General features: G+C 44.8%; 3 protein-coding genes across 3 annotated transcripts; all 3 read right to left on the reverse strand.

Moving 5' to 3' along the window:
- Nucleotides 1-3,596: 3,596 nt before the first annotated feature.
- Nucleotides 3,597-5,528, reverse strand: N7520_003277 (CocE/NonD family hydrolase; the record flags this gene model as incomplete). Its single annotated transcript, XM_057137212.1, has 1 exon — nucleotides 3,597-5,528. One exon carries the CDS (start codon nucleotides 5,526-5,528, stop codon nucleotides 3,597-3,599), a length of 1,932 nt encoding a protein of 643 aa, XP_056997677.1.
- Nucleotides 5,529-9,145: 3,617 nt separating this feature from the next.
- Nucleotides 9,146-11,329, reverse strand: N7520_003278 (uncharacterized protein; the record flags this gene model as incomplete). The annotated part of the gene is made up of 3 exons (XM_057137213.1): nucleotides 9,146-10,448; nucleotides 10,506-10,879; nucleotides 10,964-11,329. The coding sequence occupies 3 exons, from the start codon at nucleotides 11,327-11,329 to the stop codon at nucleotides 9,146-9,148; spliced, it is 2,043 nt and encodes a 680-aa protein (XP_056997678.1).
- Nucleotides 11,330-12,187: 858 nt separating this feature from the next.
- N7520_003279 (uncharacterized protein) lies at nucleotides 12,188-14,931 on the reverse strand (the record flags this gene model as incomplete). The annotated part of the gene is made up of 3 exons (XM_057137214.1): nucleotides 12,188-13,561; nucleotides 13,614-14,333; nucleotides 14,542-14,931. 3 exons carry the CDS (start codon nucleotides 14,929-14,931, stop codon nucleotides 12,188-12,190), a joined length of 2,484 nt encoding a protein of 827 aa, XP_056997679.1.
- Nucleotides 14,932-17,295: the final 2,364 nt, after the last annotated feature.

Raw genomic sequence — 17,295 nt, forward strand, 5'->3', positions numbered from 1 at the left:
GATAAAGGCGCGTGATTTCCTAGATAATTTAAAATTTTACTCAGTAAGGTTAATGGCCTAATCTAAGACCTCTTTTTAAAGGGGTTTGGAAAAGAGTGGTAAAAAGAGAAATAATTCTTTCTGTGTAAGATATCGTGGATCTGAATTATTGACTAAGAATACTATTTGAATCTCAAGAGGATGAATTCATACCTAAAGTCTTTCAAGGAATCTGAATGCCATCATCTATTCTTTATTTGCTTGTTGATACCTTGATCTCAGTAGCCTTATGTTTAAAGCTTTAATTCATTATATTCTATAGATAAAAAGCGTGAAAATGATGATTGATTTCGCTATGGGAACTCGCTGTGGGACTTGGAAATCAGATATATGCATATTTTACTAATACATGTATTGAATAACTATTGCTACCAGACCTAAATTTTGAGGAATATTAGTCATTGACGGAGTGGCGGCTATAGGACATGGTGTGTGGGGAAACAAACGAATTGACGATTGGAGTTGCCAGTAGTGGGTCAAAAGAATGTCAACCCCTTTTCATGGTTGGAATACCAAATAGCAGCGCCAAGCATGAACTCCTCTCGCGCAGCCAGCATCTTGTACAGTCAGGCCGTAAAAGTCTGGACATGTCACCCTAGAGAATGGTGGACTATGTCCAAACTTTGGCGTTCCCACTTTACAGTTCTGAAAAAATTCTTGGCGCTTTCCCTTTCCGTTTAGTGCTCACCCCTTGCCGCTTTGCTTACGAGTAAAACTCTGAACACCCCTGAGTATGACATAATCGTGGGCTTCACCGTCACAAACTTCCTTATCCAATTTATCCAATTCCATTTTTTTCACGTTGTTCGTTGGAATTTCAAGGTGGCATATCAACACCATGGAAGAACATGTGGTCCCTCATTTCTTCTCTTCCCGCTTTCGCAAAGCATGTGAGGAATGTCGACGGCGAAAGCTGAAATGCGACGGACGTGAACCATGCCGCAACTGTGCTTCACGGTTTAACCCTTGTGTCTTCGGTAAGGTTCGACGCCGAACCACGAGGCCGCCACACCCCGATGAACCTATTTCAAGCCATATTCACTTTAATGTGGGGACATTCCTTAAGCCCTTCCATGTCACTCACCGATCATCTCCAGGCGAAGAAATCATTTACGATGCATTTTTTGGGCCATCCTCTAATATTTCAATACTCCTCAATCTATATCATCTACTTCCTTCTCCTTTGATTGATGGCAACCAGAGTCAAAAGGATGAGTATGCTTTGGCGAACAATTGTTTAGACCTTTTTGGATATCGTCACCTGGTCTTTCCCAAATCACAACACCATTTTAATTCCGTGTCCCAGGATACGCCGCTCAATCTCGGTTTACTCCCTTTCAGCTTGGCTGAGCAGTTCTTGCAAAATTACACGTCAACACTGTTGCAAATGCTTCCTTTCCAATCCGCAGAATGCTTAGAGTGTTGGCTGAATGAAATTTACTGCCCAGGCGCTGCAAATAAGTCTTCCTCCGCGCAGCACGCAGTTCTTTTTGCTGCTTTGTCGATTGGGACGACCTTCACTGAACATAATCAGTGGGGAGAAAGGCTCTTTCAACAAGCAAAGTTACTGGTCTCTGAAATATCCGGGTCACTATCCAGCATTCCCGCAATTCAAGCCACTGTCTTGATGATACGTCAATCCCCTAAACAACTTTGGTGCGGGCACCAGACTGATTTTTCTTAGTATACGCCCAGTATGAGTGGCAGATTGGTCGACTGAATTCCGCCTATATTTTACTTGGCGATGCGACTAGGCAGTCTTTCGCAGCAGGCCTGCAGCGCGCAAGCTGCACAAACGGACGGAATATCTTGCGTGATGGCAATATGGCGAGAACCACTTACTTGTCGCTTTACTGTTATGAAAGGTTTGCCCTTACGTGAAATATCCGCTGCTGAAAGGTCAAATTTGTTGATATTGAGTTAGCTATGTCTGTACCTCGCTTGGACGTCCTTCCTCTTTCAGTGAGCAGCATTTAAAGAATGCTACTGCCTACGATGAGGATCCTGTCTTGGCGTCTCTTCTAAGATTTGCCCAGGTCATGAATGAGCTTGAGCGTGTTCAAAACAGTGATGAATTTACTGTGCATGCATTGTTGCAATCTTCAGAAAAAGCCCGGCAAACACTCACGACGCTTTCCGACGCATTGCATGATACCAGCCCCGGAGGAACACCGGAAGATGGAACAAAGCAGGAAACCTATTACTTACTGCTGATCTGTAAGTATTAGCATTTTTCGCTCCTTGATTGAATTGATACGTGGTAGTTAGACCTAATGCGAGTTTAGTGTATCACTTCGCTATCCTCATAGCGCACCGTCCATTCCTAGCGTTATTGGATAAGAAGAAAGCCCAGTTGAACAGCACCAAATTTCAAAACGGCATGGTTGATGTTGGGGCTGTTCTGAACAGTACATGGCTTTCAGCCGGTGTTGAAAGGGCTGTATCATCCGCCAAAATGATCATATCGTTCCTCGGAGATACTTGCAAGTCCGGAATTAGAGTTAAGGTATTTATACGGCTCAACAAGCGACCATAAAGAACGCACGTTGATTATTATAGGACTCCTCCAATAATTTTTCATTTGTTGAAAGCGCTTGCCTGGCTCTAGCCTACCACTGCCTACTGGATAAGGATGCCTCGTCGAACAATGCGTCCTTCATCCATGCCGGCATGAACACCATGCGAAACATAGCTTGTAAGAATGTTGTTTCTGACAGGCTATTAGCTATGGAGACTGTGCTTACAATGATTGGTTTTCATGGCACAATATCTTGAATCGTACTATTCTTAATATGTCAAAAGAGAATTACGATCACTGTCCGGATCTATACATTGCCCTTGATTATTGAATGGAACCTGTACATTTGCACGTATACCACATATTTACCACATTACTGTAAAAACATTCCAGCTTTGCTACGAAAGATGGGGACTCGGAAGGCTTGATCGCTCTTACATAGTTCTGTATAACATTGATTTTACATGTACATAAAGTTGTGTAGTCAAAAACTGCGCTGTCAATTTGTCAGTGTATATTACGTATTGACTAAAGAGACTAAATGCTACGACAACATCATACCGAACCGACGGGCTACATGCTATGTGATCAAACATAAGCATCAGACCGGCCTACTTGCTCAGTTCCAAGACATCGAGCTTGAGATATATGAACAAACAGACCTTGCAACCATAGAATAAAATCTGAACGAGGCCCGGTACTCGCTACATAATGTCCCGTCCAAGGAAAGAGAGGGCCTCGGCCAATTGCCCGAATAGAGAATTTCTCAATGACCGTTATTTCAAGATGATCAAATTGAGGATGGAGCGAGTCTCGAGAATGTTGTCTGATGTTGCTGCGGTAGGAATTGTGAGAAGTTAATGAAGAAGTAGATAAAAATTTAGTATTTGAAAGATAACAAAAGATATGGTACGTAGAGGACTAATGCCCGCGTACACATGTAAACATGACTTGAAAAATTACATAGATAAGCAAATAACATAGAATCAGAGAGGAAAAAAGATATGAAAAGAAGAGAAAGAGGCACCGCACCGTCATCTTAGGAGGAAGTGACGTTCAGAGGAAGAAGGAGGTAGCTGTCGTATTTACCACCGAGATGGAACAAGTGGGTACCATTGTTACGGCTGGTTGGCGTCGGAACGCGCATAGCGGCAACATTATCTGGTAGGTGGTCCGATCCTCCCAGAACCCTCAAAGTGGTGTTCAATGCTGCGGAGAATGTACCCCCCGCAGCAGGTACAGGTACGGCGGCAACACCAAACCCAGAATCCGTGTCAGAAGAAGTGATCGTGTTTGCCGCGACTGTCAAGCGCAGATGCTCGCCTGGGTGGAATCGGAGAGCCATTGGCCAAAGGCTAATTTCAACGGGGACAATCTCTTTAGCCATCAGCAGCTGCTCTCGATCAAAGGTGAGGTAAGGCTCTTGGGGTGTCGACCGCGCCTTATCTAGGTGGCGAGCAGAGACACGCAGATACCCGGTGGTCGAAACAATGTCCGAGGTTTCGCTGCCACCTGTGACGATGTAGGAATCACCGTTGTGATCAGTCTTCTCCAAGGTAATGGCCAGTTCCATATCGTCTGACCCATCAGCTTCCACCCACAAACGGAGCTTCGTATATCCAATCAATTCTGTCAACTCTTCGATAGGCCAACTCCATGTCAGATTGCTCGAGCTGCTATGAACTTTGTAACCAACCGTGGCAGCTGATATGGGAAGCTGAGTACCAAGAGAGCCGTTCGATTGCAGGTAGAGGGATTTGTGTTCGAGACCGGGAGTAGGCCACTCTGACTCGGGGCGGTTGAGCTCGTCCTGATGACCAGGGTCAAGGATAGCAAGGCGAACTGGAGGTGTCTGGTCCCAGCCGTTTTGCTTCTTCTCTTTGAGGTAATGGTCAAAGAAGCGATGGAGGTCATGCACGTGGGCGGTCTCATAGTAGTCCGGCCACTCCGAAGTGTTGTGGACGCGAAGCCATTTATCCTGGCTTTGGATGCGACGGAAGGCCTCAAATGAACCATGAGTATGCACAACGTTGGTGTAACTGGCGACGATATAAGCTGGGACCTTGATTTTCTCCAGTCGTGCAATCTTGTCTTGCCAGTAGGGGTTGATCAGCTGCTGGTTAACAGTCATACGCGGGACATCCTCGATGAAATTGGGCCCCGAGAATGTTGTGATGATCTCTTCATTGAAGGCCGAGACTGCAATGCCACCTCGGTTGCTCGAGTCTCGGAACATATCAGTGAGGCCTTCCCAGGGTGCAATCGCAGCCAGATGAGGCGGTTGCTCCGCAGCAATGAACCATTGCGAAACTGCCAGCCACGAGTTTCCTGACATAGCAACCTTGCCAGTACACCAGGACTGCTCTGCAGTCCATTCGACGAAATCATATCCATCTTCCGCAAGTTGGCGTCCCCAGAACGTAATGTTGCCTTCGGAAGAACCTGCACCTCTCGCATCAGGGTTCAACACAGCATAGCCCTGTGCCACCCAATATGCGGGATCAGGACCCTCAAACTTCTGGAGCTCAGATACCTCCGAAAGTTTAACACCGTCTCGGTCAGTCACATCATCAAGCCATTGACCGCCGACTTCTTTGCCGTAGGGGCTCCAGGCAACGATGGCTGGAACTGGATCATTTCCAACAGGGCGAAAGACATCGGTATAGATAATGGTTCCATCCCGCAACTTCATAGGCACGTCTCGTTCGAACAGTATGTCACAGTCGAGGGTCTTGGCTCCATAGCGACGGATAGTCCCTTTTTTGAGCACCTCTGTCGACTGATTGAATCCGGTATATCTGGCTCGAGAGGCTGAAACGTTCATGGCTCGTCGATAAATGATTGACGCAGCATCATCGCCGTAGATTGGCATCGTGCCGGTGGCAATTTCAGCTGCTTCAATTGAATCTCGAGCAGTGGCCAGGGGAATGGCCCCCGCGGCAAGTAGCCCAAGGACGAAAGGTAACTTCATGGAGAAGATAAAAGCACCAAGGGTACTGACAAAAGCAGGGAATAGGAATATCGATTCTTTTGAGACTTGGATCGAAGACGCTGATTGAGGGCAGCGGAAACCCATATTTATAGCTTTGAAAACATTTGAAGGTACCGAGCAACAAATCAACCTAAGTCTATCCGGAAGTACCGGACAGATCCAATATTAATTTCTTCCTGCCTTTTCCAGAGATGAAGTCAGGTTTCTTGGACAGTGGGTCCTTGTTGATAAAGATTGGACCGTTATCGAATGGCGTGTGACGCGGCAAATGGGTGGGGTGGCGATGACCCAAGATTGCAACCCCTGAGTGACGAGCCAGGAACCTATGGGAGATGACGAATCTGAAAATGAGTAATGTTTCGGTAGCCATGGAAGGGTGATAGAAAGCCAAGCCTTGAAGCCGATCTCTAAGTATGCATAACTTTTTCGACAGGGATGATGTCGATCCGGGCTTATGTGGGTCTGGACCCGGAGGTATGTGGGTAATGAAGATTTAGATGACAACCAATCATCATCGTAGACTAATCAATATATTGATGCAGCTTCATCAAACCCATTTAACATAGACGATAATTTTCAAGGGTGCTTGAAGATGGCATAATAGATTTCAGGAAGATTGGGAGAGCAAAAGGGAGGCTTTTCTCATGTTCCAAGCGATGCCTAGCCAATCCGGCAAGAGTACAACAAGTCTATCTTTTCACCTTCGTTCGAATTCCTTGTTATCAACATGAACCAATTCTGGGCACTTTAACTCACCCGCGTCCTAAGCGTGATTACGGTCTTGCGGAAGGACCACACACCAACCTCGGCATTGCTCTAGTCGGGCACCCGAGTCCTAAGCGTGATTACGGTCTCGCGGAAGGACCACACACCAACCTCGGCATTGCTCTACTCGGGCACCCTCAATCTGGGAGAAAGCTTTATCATTGGTCGTATCTATCATCAATTCCGAGAAAATCACCGTCAGCCGGAAGGCTAGCGACTGTGCCGTCTTCGTGTGCTATACAACCGAGTGCGAGCTCTTCAGTAGAGCTTACGTTGACTGCACGTGGTCTCATGCTAGGGTGAGGATCTTCTTTGGTATCTCAGATCGCTGAAAATAGCAATGTTTCGTGATTAACGGGGACTAATATGCCTTTGAGAAGAACATCAAGGCTGGGGACGATTCTAGCGACAGCCTGTCCTATACCACTCTGGAATTCGGCAGCGTGCCGCTCGAGTGACCAACATATCAACCTTGAACTCCCGCTACCGGACCAGCAATCTAGGTCTCAGTGGCTTCCAAGATGGGTGGGAAGAGGTAATTTAGATCTTAACTAAAGCCCAGAATAGGATTAAACACGGAAGCTGAGGTAGCCCGACTTTAAATCACCTGCCTCTCCGAGGCAGCGCAGCCAAGGCATGTCCTACGCAGATTTGACAAGGTCAATATCTCTCCTGTTAATCTTGCAAATATCATTGTGAGCTTCCGTAGAGCAAATATAAATACTGGGATACTGTGGCTCGGGAGTGAGGCGATAACCAAAATCGAGACCTATTCTCTGTGAGATCCAGCTCGAATAAATCCAGGGTCCTGCAGCTTCAAGGATCTAGCACATAGTATCTGGTATTTTTGTTGGATAATGTAGTCAAGTGACCCCCTATCTTTGATCCAGCGCTTGCTGATCTATATTTCATCCTTTTTCATATCTCCTGGGCTACTTCCTTCAACCCTCACGAAGTAAAGATCTGTGCATATCCTTCGGCTTCCAGGTCACCCTTCCTTTCCCTAGCCCAGATAGCTCACCCACAGTAGGGGGAAGACGCTCCCTTGGACTTTAGCGCCACGTTTCATGCGCGTATCCGGACATTGCCGCCGAGGAGCTCACCAATCAGGGTCTCGATTATGCCCCCAAGGAATTGCAAACCGATCTCTAGTGAGTTGAAGCCGGCCATCGGACCTAGTAGCGCTGACATCTCCACAGTGTTCATGATGGAACAGAGGCCGAACGCCATGGCGTACTAACCATAGGTATCGTCATCATGAGCTATCGTGCCCGCAAGAGTGGCTGGTAGAAGTCAAACAAGGTAATGGGTCTTGGATCGATGCGGCGATATTTCAAGTATTCAACCTGAGCCTGGGAGAAGACTCAGGTACTCGGACTCATATGAAGGGTTTCGGGACCGAAGAATAGATCTTGCACCTCTTTCCTAAAAATTTCACTACAGAATTATCAACAAGAACTAATGCTTTTGAAAGAATGAACCGTCACATCTCGCCAATCAAATGGTATCATCCATGTATTGAGGCCAATGCCAAGCTATTAGGTGAGAGATTCGGTGTGTGGGCAAGTGGGCAAATACTAACTCAGTGTGGGAAAGGTTTTTGTGAATCCATGACCCTCGCAGTATAGTCCAAATCCCGGAATGATCCGTGGCTAAATTCCATTAGCATAGTTGAAAGCACGTGGAACCTGAAACGAGAAACTTCTTCGGGGGTTTATCCACGAAAATGTGGACCAATTAAGTAAAGAGTGGAGATAGCCTGGGCGGGTTTCTTAGCCTAAGTATTGTTGTCCACGCCACAATACCTAGTTGAGTATCTTTAAACTTCATCTGCATCCGCTGAGTAGTAAAGATCATAACGGAGTTATGTGGAGATACTCTGAGGTAATCATACTGTATGGATCTTACAAGAGAAATGACTAATGGTGTTGCAGAAACTGTACTGTACATTTTATGGGCAGGATGGGGCATATTTGTTAGAAATGGAAAGCGGTGAGGGAAACAAAACCGTGGATTATTTCCACAGATGTAATTGGCAACCTTTCTTCCTTTCTTATCCCCCACTTAATATTACATTTCTGACCCGTCTCTGGTTTTATGTGTTGTAACCGTATTTCGTGTCTGGAGCGTTGTCCGTGTATCAGTGATTACTAGTTTGTTTCAATATTTGTCCTGTATAGCCACCTTCGGGGCGCAGAGCGAATCATATTAGTACCCACTTGACCCACACGGCATGATTCAATTCTACCACTTTACCATATCATGTAAGATAATGTTAAATTTCGGTTTCATACACATATTAATATTGACTATCAGTATCTATAATACACAGCGAAAATATGGCAATACTAGATTGGGCTTCCTAAAAAGGCGGAGGGTGATTAATGCGTGGATACAGATATAATGCCTGTAGGCTCAATGGCTTTATAACGGTGACATGGCCGTCTAACGAAAAGGACATTCAGGATATCATGAGAGTTGACGTTGATCGTGTAGCCCCCTATTCAAATTTGTTGCGTAGGAATCTCTATGGGGAAACGCCAAGAGGTGACTTGGCGGCCATCATTCATCCTGCCTTCCTTTTCGGCTATAATGAAAATGAAATAGTGGAAAACCTAGTATATAATTCGGGGCTCAATTAGATCAGGTTCAGTCATATGTCATGATGTATCAAAATTGTCACGAAAATTACCATACTCGCTCCTTGTCTAACTCTCGACCATTAAAATGCAAAATCAACGCGTCAAGTTTTTGATGAAGAAGAATTGTTATTTACATGGGAATCAACTCAAAGACCATCTTGTGGAAACAGTTTGCAGTTTCCAAGGCTCTCATAGCTTACTAAGAGGTCCATCTTTCGTCGCCCGAAAATTGGTAGGGTAGGGATCGAAAGTAAGCTCATTCACAGGATTCTCCTGGCTAGCCCGGCGGAACAGATCCTCATACACCTTTCCATCATAACGGCCCAGGCTGCTGTTTAACTGCCAATCGGGTAGTTTCCACGCGTCCACCAAAGACACTGCGTGAGGACGGATATCCTCCAACAATTGCAGAACGGTTTTGGTGCGTGTCAAGTTGGCCTGGCGAACTGTAACAGCGCCCGCCGCGACGAAATCGCCAGCATTCCGCTCCAATGTGTGCAAAGCATGCAGCCGGAACAAACTGCGTAGGATAGAGATAGTGGGCGAATTGAGTGTCGATCGCATTCGGCCAGAGGACAGGGCTTCATAGAAGGTTTTCACGACCAGGTATTGTGAATGAGCAGTGGCTAAGCGCCAAAAGTTCACTTGCAAACTATTCCAGGTCTTTTTCTCTTGATCGCGGTATTCGAGCGTCTCAAAGGTCATGTGAGCAGTCCTCCAGGCGAAAGCCGCCACAATATCAGCGTCATTCTCAAGAATATCAAACGAAGCCCCCTTCTCTTTTCGGGATACATAAGTGTGTAGAATAGCTCCGGTGTCGTTTCCTGAGACTTTACCCTGTAAGACTTCACGGGCCGACTTGAGTAAGTACCTTGCCACCTGTTGGGTGAGCATGTAGTTATCTCCTTCCCATGTCAGTGTTGGAAGGTAGTCAGCATATAACGGCCCAATGCCACTAAAGCTGCTGTAACCATGCCCGCCGCAGGCCCGTCGACAAGTCTCGAGACCCTCCCCCGCCGTTGTGCTAGCCAATGCCTTCAAGCCACAAGAGAAGGCGTGCAGCTCTGCCAGCAGGTCTCCTCCTGTCTGCTTTCCTGCAGACATCCGACCCTGGTTCTCTTCGTAGAGCTGCATCATACCGCGACCGGTGAAGTGCAGAGCATACATTGCTGCAAGCAATGGCAGCAGGCGTATCTGCACCATTTGATAGTTAAGGACCTGATTCTCATCGGATCCAGACTTTGCATCACGGTCCTGAAACTGTCTTCGAATTGCACAATACCGGGTAGCAATGGTAACTCCATGAGCCAATATATTACCGGCATCTAGAACGATGTTAGACCGCACCCAAGTCATAGTGCCATACAAAAGAGTAGGCGAAGCTGCCTGAACGTATTTGTTGGTCTCTTTGTCGACATAAGCAAAACGGGCCAACATATTGACATGAGGTATCTGGTAATGATTGAACAGCATGAAACCGTTGTCCATGGTGCTAAGGCAAGTAAGTAAGCATACATACTAAACTCCGTTTAGGAAAATGACATCGTACTTATAACCGAATTTTGGGCCGATATCCCCAACATATACTCCATCGAAAGGTTGATGCGTATCCATATCTCTGATGGGCACCACAAAAGGATGCGGGCCAATGTTCTTCCCGTCGATGTGAAGCTGAGCCATGACCACCGCATGATTCGCTGTTCGGCCCAATGTTCCAGCCCACCATTTTGAGGCAGTGAGATAAGGGGAGTTGATGGTAAACGTCTTGCTGTTGGAATTCCAAGTGGCGGTAGTCTCCAGGCCTCGGACATTGGAGCCGTGACCTAGTTCGGTCTGTGCATAACAGCCAATGATTTCGTACTTTTCAGCCTTATCCAGAAATAGCGTTCTCTGTTCAGGAGTACACTGTTCGCGGAGCGTTTTCTATATGCGTGATTAAGCCATCTGTTAGTTCTCAAGTCTTATACACATTTTCTTAAACCAGTCTTTTAGGACCAACAAACATACCAAGAACATAGTATCATGTAGTCCATATGGAGTTGGCTCTCCGATCATCTCAATAGCCATAAGGTACTCTTTTTCGCTCCATTTTAGCTGTTTGCGCAGCTGCAGCAGCCTTTTTCCCTTTAAAAGCGCCCTCTGAATCCTTTCCGGACGTCCCATGGACTGACTTTGGGATTTGTCGAATATGTTCTCCGATGCTAGAATGGAGACTATGCGGTCCTGGGCCTCCAGCTTTTCCTTTGAGTGCAGGAATTCGGCAAGAGCATCCACAGTAAGTCCGGACTGAGCGCGCTCATCCCGCAGAATGTCGCTACCTTGGGGTGATGATGGCTTTAACGCCTGGACCCAAGCGGGTGGAGGAGGAACCATTGTCTGCGGAAACTTATTATTGCCTGAGGTTGGTGGGCAGAGAATGACGGTATATCAATCTATAAAGAATTATTTACAGATATATGGGTCTTTCTATAAAAAGTAGGGATGAAAAAGTCCTGGGGTATGTGGAGTCCGAGATGGAGCCGAGGATGCCGAGGCAGTTTACCGTCCAATAGATTCCTCGGCGCCGAACCAATGTAAAGTCGGCATCGAGTTGTAATTGACTTCCGGTATTAAATTTTAGCAACGTATTGCTTACTATTACAGTACGGTCCTGTATGTTCCTTACTATATATGGAGGTGGCTGGGGTCGCAGATCTCACAATTGCCGGGTTTATTAGCCTCTCAATACTAGGCTTCGGCAGGACCCAAGTTTACCCGGACCCAACCCAACCCTCCCAATTTGGTCACGAACATAGCAAACATGCCAAGCGTTTTAATACAGCATGTTTGTAGCATGTTTTAGGGCCCTATATATATGAAATTTCATGATTTTACTTATTATATCCTTTTTTTCTACTACAAGGTATGTATAGTATCTAGACTGCGGCAACATCCTCAATATCCACGGACATCCGCATATCCTCTCCGCAAATTGCGGATATGGTATGTCACGTAATATCCGCAATCCTCAATTTTGCGGATATGGTATACCACCTAATATCCTCTGGATATTTGAGGATATCCAATGGATATCAAACCAGCCAAACACGCCTAGCCTCGTGACTTTTTTGAGCGTGTATAAATTATGCGGTTTCTTGTGTATTTTTGAAGTAATCTTCGTGTAATCATCATTTTAAAGATTTCAATCTGGTAAACATGATTCTGTCATTTCTAATCAATACTTAATACTAACTACCTTAAATCAATCTGAAATCCATCAGGTAACCTAGGTTGCTTCCGAATTCGCCCCGACCGTCCCTGCATGCCCTCATCTATTGGCATTTCTGGAAGGTCATCGTCATCGTCATCAAAACATTCGGATGATCGTTTCTTTGATCGTTTGCGCTGCAGTTGCTTACTTTGATCATTATTCTTCCCACTACCCAAATCATCATCGCAGCTCTCTATCTGTTGTGTATCCTCTATGCTAGGCTCTTGATCCTCCTCTTCGTTATCACTAATTGGCTCAAGTGTTTCAAGCTGGGGCATTGGTTTCCAAGCTTGATCTAACAACGCAGCTTCTCCAATGGATAGATACTCCTTGATAACCTCTATCTCCTTCTGCTCAACGTCAAAGTTAGTGGCGAATTGATGAAGCATCAGTCCTCGGATGGTACTTGGTTTCAATTGCCCGCGACGATAGTGGCACATATCGCGAGCGCAATTAAATAATCGCTCAACGCCTGCGCCACTAGCTGGGATTGAGAGATTATCCCGTGCTATCCTCGCAAGAATAGGAAACTCATGCTCATGGTCTTTCCAGAATGCTCTAGGCTTCTGACCCTCGATCCCGCGGGCAAGATACCTCGCAATCTCATCATCTTCGGGCTTTGAGAGCCTATGCTGTGGCTGGCTCTGAGAAGCACAAGCAGCATCAAGATCACCATAATCATCATCCAGGGCCTCTTTAGTGGTATCTTGTAAGACTGTATTGTTTGAATCATGGTGAAGTGTCTCTTTATATCGATCAAACTCTCGCTTAAGAACTCCATGATAGTGATCAACATAGTTAATTTCACCTTGCCAGTCTGATGATGCAAAATATCGAAGTTTTTTTGATGGGCAAAGGATTGTCGCGAGTGCATAGACATCACCATATGATTCATAATCGGTCGCAGTGTAGTACTTTGAGAGCTTCCGTTTAGCAGTCTGAAGAGCTTCGAGCATGTGCTTCTTCCAGACAACACCTTTATTCTTCAACTTACTCTCAGCTTCATCAAGATGAGAGAAAAGCTTGTTGTAAATACTATAGATGTTATGTGTAGTAACATCCTTAGTCTTAGACAACATATTTGTGAAGTCGAAGAAAGGCTTTGTGAGAAGAAGAAGGTATTCAATCTGTCGCCACTCTTCTTGATCAAGTTTGAAGTGAAGATACTGATGGTCTATACAATACTGATCATAGAATGGTTGTAGCCTTTTGGCCCGATTCAGCATGATAAAGGTCGAGTTCCATCGGGTTTGGACATCTTGAACAGGAACTAAACGAGGCTCCTTAGTTTGTAGAGCCATAAATGCCTCCCGGCGTTGTGGGCTTGCATTGATGAAGACCGCAAGACCTCGGATCTAAAACTCTTTTATCAGAATAAACTACAAGCCTTAGGGAGATAGAACTTGCCTTCTTTAAGGTATCTGCAATTTGCCGAGTTGAGCTAGATCTTTTGGTCTGAAATGAATGGGTCCGCTCATCAGACCACTCTAGTTCAATCTCTTTGTTAGGTGGTGTCACCTTTAGCTTCCCAAGAAGCTCATTCAAGCTTAATTGAATCACATGCGCAATACATGGAACTCGGAAAATCAAGGTATCTGATTGGCTTTGCGACTGGATAGTCTCTTGGATGTTCATCATTAAGGTATTGTTATTCGTTGCATTATCTGTTGTCACAGATAACACACGATCAGTGATTCCATGATCAGTTAGAAGCTGGATTACGGTCTTGCTCAGATTTTCACCAGTATGAGATCCATGAAGATGCTCAAACCCAAGAAGAACTTCACAGTAATTCCAGTCCTGATCAAGGAAGTAACCTGTGATGGCCATGAAAGCTTGCTGAAATGGCGATGTCCAGCAATCAAGCGCTAGTGAGAGGCGACTCCCATCTGGAAGCCTTTTCAGAACCCCCTTCTGGTCACTTCTGACTGCAGAATCAAGATAACGTCGTATGCTTCGCGCGGATGGTATATCGATCTTGCTGTGGGCTTGTTGAATAATCTCTACTAGATCTTTGAATTGGGTGTGTTCAACGATTCGGAAGGGTAGGTGAGCTGTAGAAATGAAGTCTAGTATCGCTTTCACCAGACGCTCCTGGGAGAAGGGTTGGTGTCTAGGGATAGTTGGCTTTGGGATAGTTATTAAGATTAGCAAGAGAGATATTAGGGGTCTTGATGAAAGAGAAATATAGCATATGTTTGAGTAGCTGATCGATCCTCTGGGTAACTGGCTTCCGAGTACAAGTGCCTGCCTTAATATGTGCATTCATTGGCGATGACCCAGCACGGCGATAGCTTGGATGAACAAGGGTACAGAGACATGATGTACACATAACCTTTGGCTTGCCAGTCTTCTCATGTGCAACCTGATTGAAATTATCCCAGACACTTGATGTCTTTTTCCCATCCCAACGGATCGAGTCTTGTATTTCGGGCGCTGATCCAGACTCTGTATTTAGCCACCACGTTATAAAGCGCTTACGAGATCCATCCATCTCGCTACCAGGCTCGGAGGAATAGAGGACCCAGTACTGTTGAAGAGGGAGGCCAACAAGCGTAAGCGAGAGGGGCGCAATCGGAAATGAAATTCGGGACGTGGATGTCAATGAAGCCTGACTGCCAATGAGCTCAGAGATATCATCTGAATAAAGGAGGTCGGTATTCAGACCTAGATCTGAATCGGCGCAGAAGGAAAATTGGGACTGAGATGCCTGTGAGTAAGACATATTGTACTTGATCACTATACAAGAGAAAGAAAGGGAGAAACGTACATATAGGACGAGCTGAAAATATCAGGGTTATGGCAATAAGCTGCAACTCGTAAGTTGCGGGGTGCGTTTTCGACATATCTCTTACTTTTAATGACGATGATTGGCTATTACTAATCACCAGTGAGGATAATTGAGGATAATTGAGGATATATCGCGGATATCCTCGACCTTACTATCATACTCACTAAGTCCGCTGTCCACAACATTAGAGCTTCCGACCGGTATTTCTTAGAAGGATATATTTAAAAACTTAATATACTTAAAAGATAGGCTTAGGAAACTAATTTAAAGCTAGGCTAGTTAAATTTGACCAAGAAATGGTGAGTTTAGTCATATGTACATCGTTTAGCTAAAAGATCCTACACTACTGGCTTGAGTAAATATATATTTCCATGGTAAAGTAAAGTGGAATTACAAAAAATCATGTATATCCCCCAATCTACTTCAAAAATCAAATTGCTGCTATAAGTAATAATAAAATGAATATAAATTGCTTAATACAAATATATTTCTTAATATTTCATGAGGAATTAGGATAAATAAGGCTAGTAGTATGGTCAGGACCAAACCTGTGTATCTTTTGTTCTGAAAAATAAATTAATCAGCTGGATAAGAGGCACATGACTACCCCTAAGTAGATAATCAGGCGAGAGTTATGCTAATGCGGATATCCGCAAAATATCCTCATATCCTCGCGGATATCCATGGATATCCTCATTGAGGATATGGTATGGAAGTAATATCCATTATCCTCAATTTGCGGATATGGTATTGAACCTGATATCCAGCGGAGAGGATATGCCGCAGTCTAATAGTATCTATATTATTTAATTATTATCAGTTTAAAGAATAAAATAAATTACAACGTATTTTCAGAAAATGGTGGAACTACCGCGTATTTAGAACATATATTTTGAAGTTCAAAATTTTTGAATGCATAAAAATCAGTTTTATCGAAGTTCCTTCACTTCTACCAGTCGGATTCAGTTAAAATTGAGAACATAGGTTAATACAAGCCTTTCTATATAAAGATATAATTTTATCTAATTCCGCCGAATAGAAGTAGCAAAATACAGAGGATACAGAAACATAAAGTAATGAAAATTCAGGGGTAAGTTATGCAAAATAGAACCCAATTGGGGCCCCAGTGGATACCCAAGAAAACCGAATGGGTTGGGTTGGGTAATCGAAGTTGGACCCAACTTGAGTCCTGCCGCAGCCTACTCAATACATGAAGACAGAAAATAAGGGACTTTGGAAAGTCAAACAATAAATGAATTGATAGATCAGAACATTTTGAAAACTGGCATAAATTCCAGCTCAACAGGTATACTCTAGCAGAAGCCGTAAGAATTTCCATAGGAAATATTCCTGCCCAGAGGTGAGGATCGTAGTAGTCTTGATAGTATCCACAAATTTCTTTTCTTCTTCCAACTTTCAACCAAATCCACTCCCCACCTTCCCCACCTACAAGATTCTTTTTTCTTCCCCACTTCCCCATAATCTCGCGTCCCACTTACACTTCTTTCTCTGAATGATAGCTAGTATATAGTGTGATCATGATCATGGTATCCCCTTCAGTGGCGTATAGAGCCAACTATGAAGGCTCATTCAGGGCATCGACATCTCATGTTAGTATGAATAGGAATGGTCCCTCTATTTTGGAGGAACTCAAAACAGAGGAAACGCCAGCGGCGGCAACTTCTAGTTTACAAATATTATCTTACTCTTACTCTGATGATTCAAAGTCAGTATCACGCGCAGTTGCCATATATTTGATTAGACCTTTCCCAAGTCGCCAGTCGACTGTTGAGACTCAAAACCGCCAAGAGATTTGATTTTGAAGTTTCAAAATTTGCTTTATGCGATCTTGGCCATTCAGGACACAGCCCCACATATCTCCGGTCCCACATAACTCCGAATCGGCAAGCCAATTTCCCACTTTTGATGGGGTAAAGTACGGGGTCGGCAGTGACTGCAGAGCCAATAATCAATAAGCGTAGCGGAAAGGAGTGCGAGAACACTTTAAAGCAAACCTCCTTTCATGATATCAGCCACAGCAAAAGTAGGCTTGTTCATCACACGGAGGGCCAAAGAGATGTTAGGAAACCTTTCACGCACCTCTCATATTCCTGCCATAGAAGGTTCGGCATAGTGGGGCCTATGAACTTTGGCATTTGACTTTTCACTAACTAGTCAACTAACTATTAAGTTACCATTGAGTACGTAAGCGGAAGATGGTGAGCTCGGCGGTTCCGGAATCGCCGGTAAATGTTGATTGTGGCCTACATAAAACGGAGGAGCTCTCTGTCTAGAAAC

The sequence above is a fragment of the Penicillium odoratum genome (assembly GCF_028828045.1).
Source record: "Penicillium odoratum strain IBT 22623 chromosome Unknown utg000003l_segment0_segment0, whole genome shotgun sequence".
In the NCBI taxonomy this organism is placed as follows: domain Eukaryota; kingdom Fungi; phylum Ascomycota; class Eurotiomycetes; order Eurotiales; family Aspergillaceae; genus Penicillium; species Penicillium odoratum.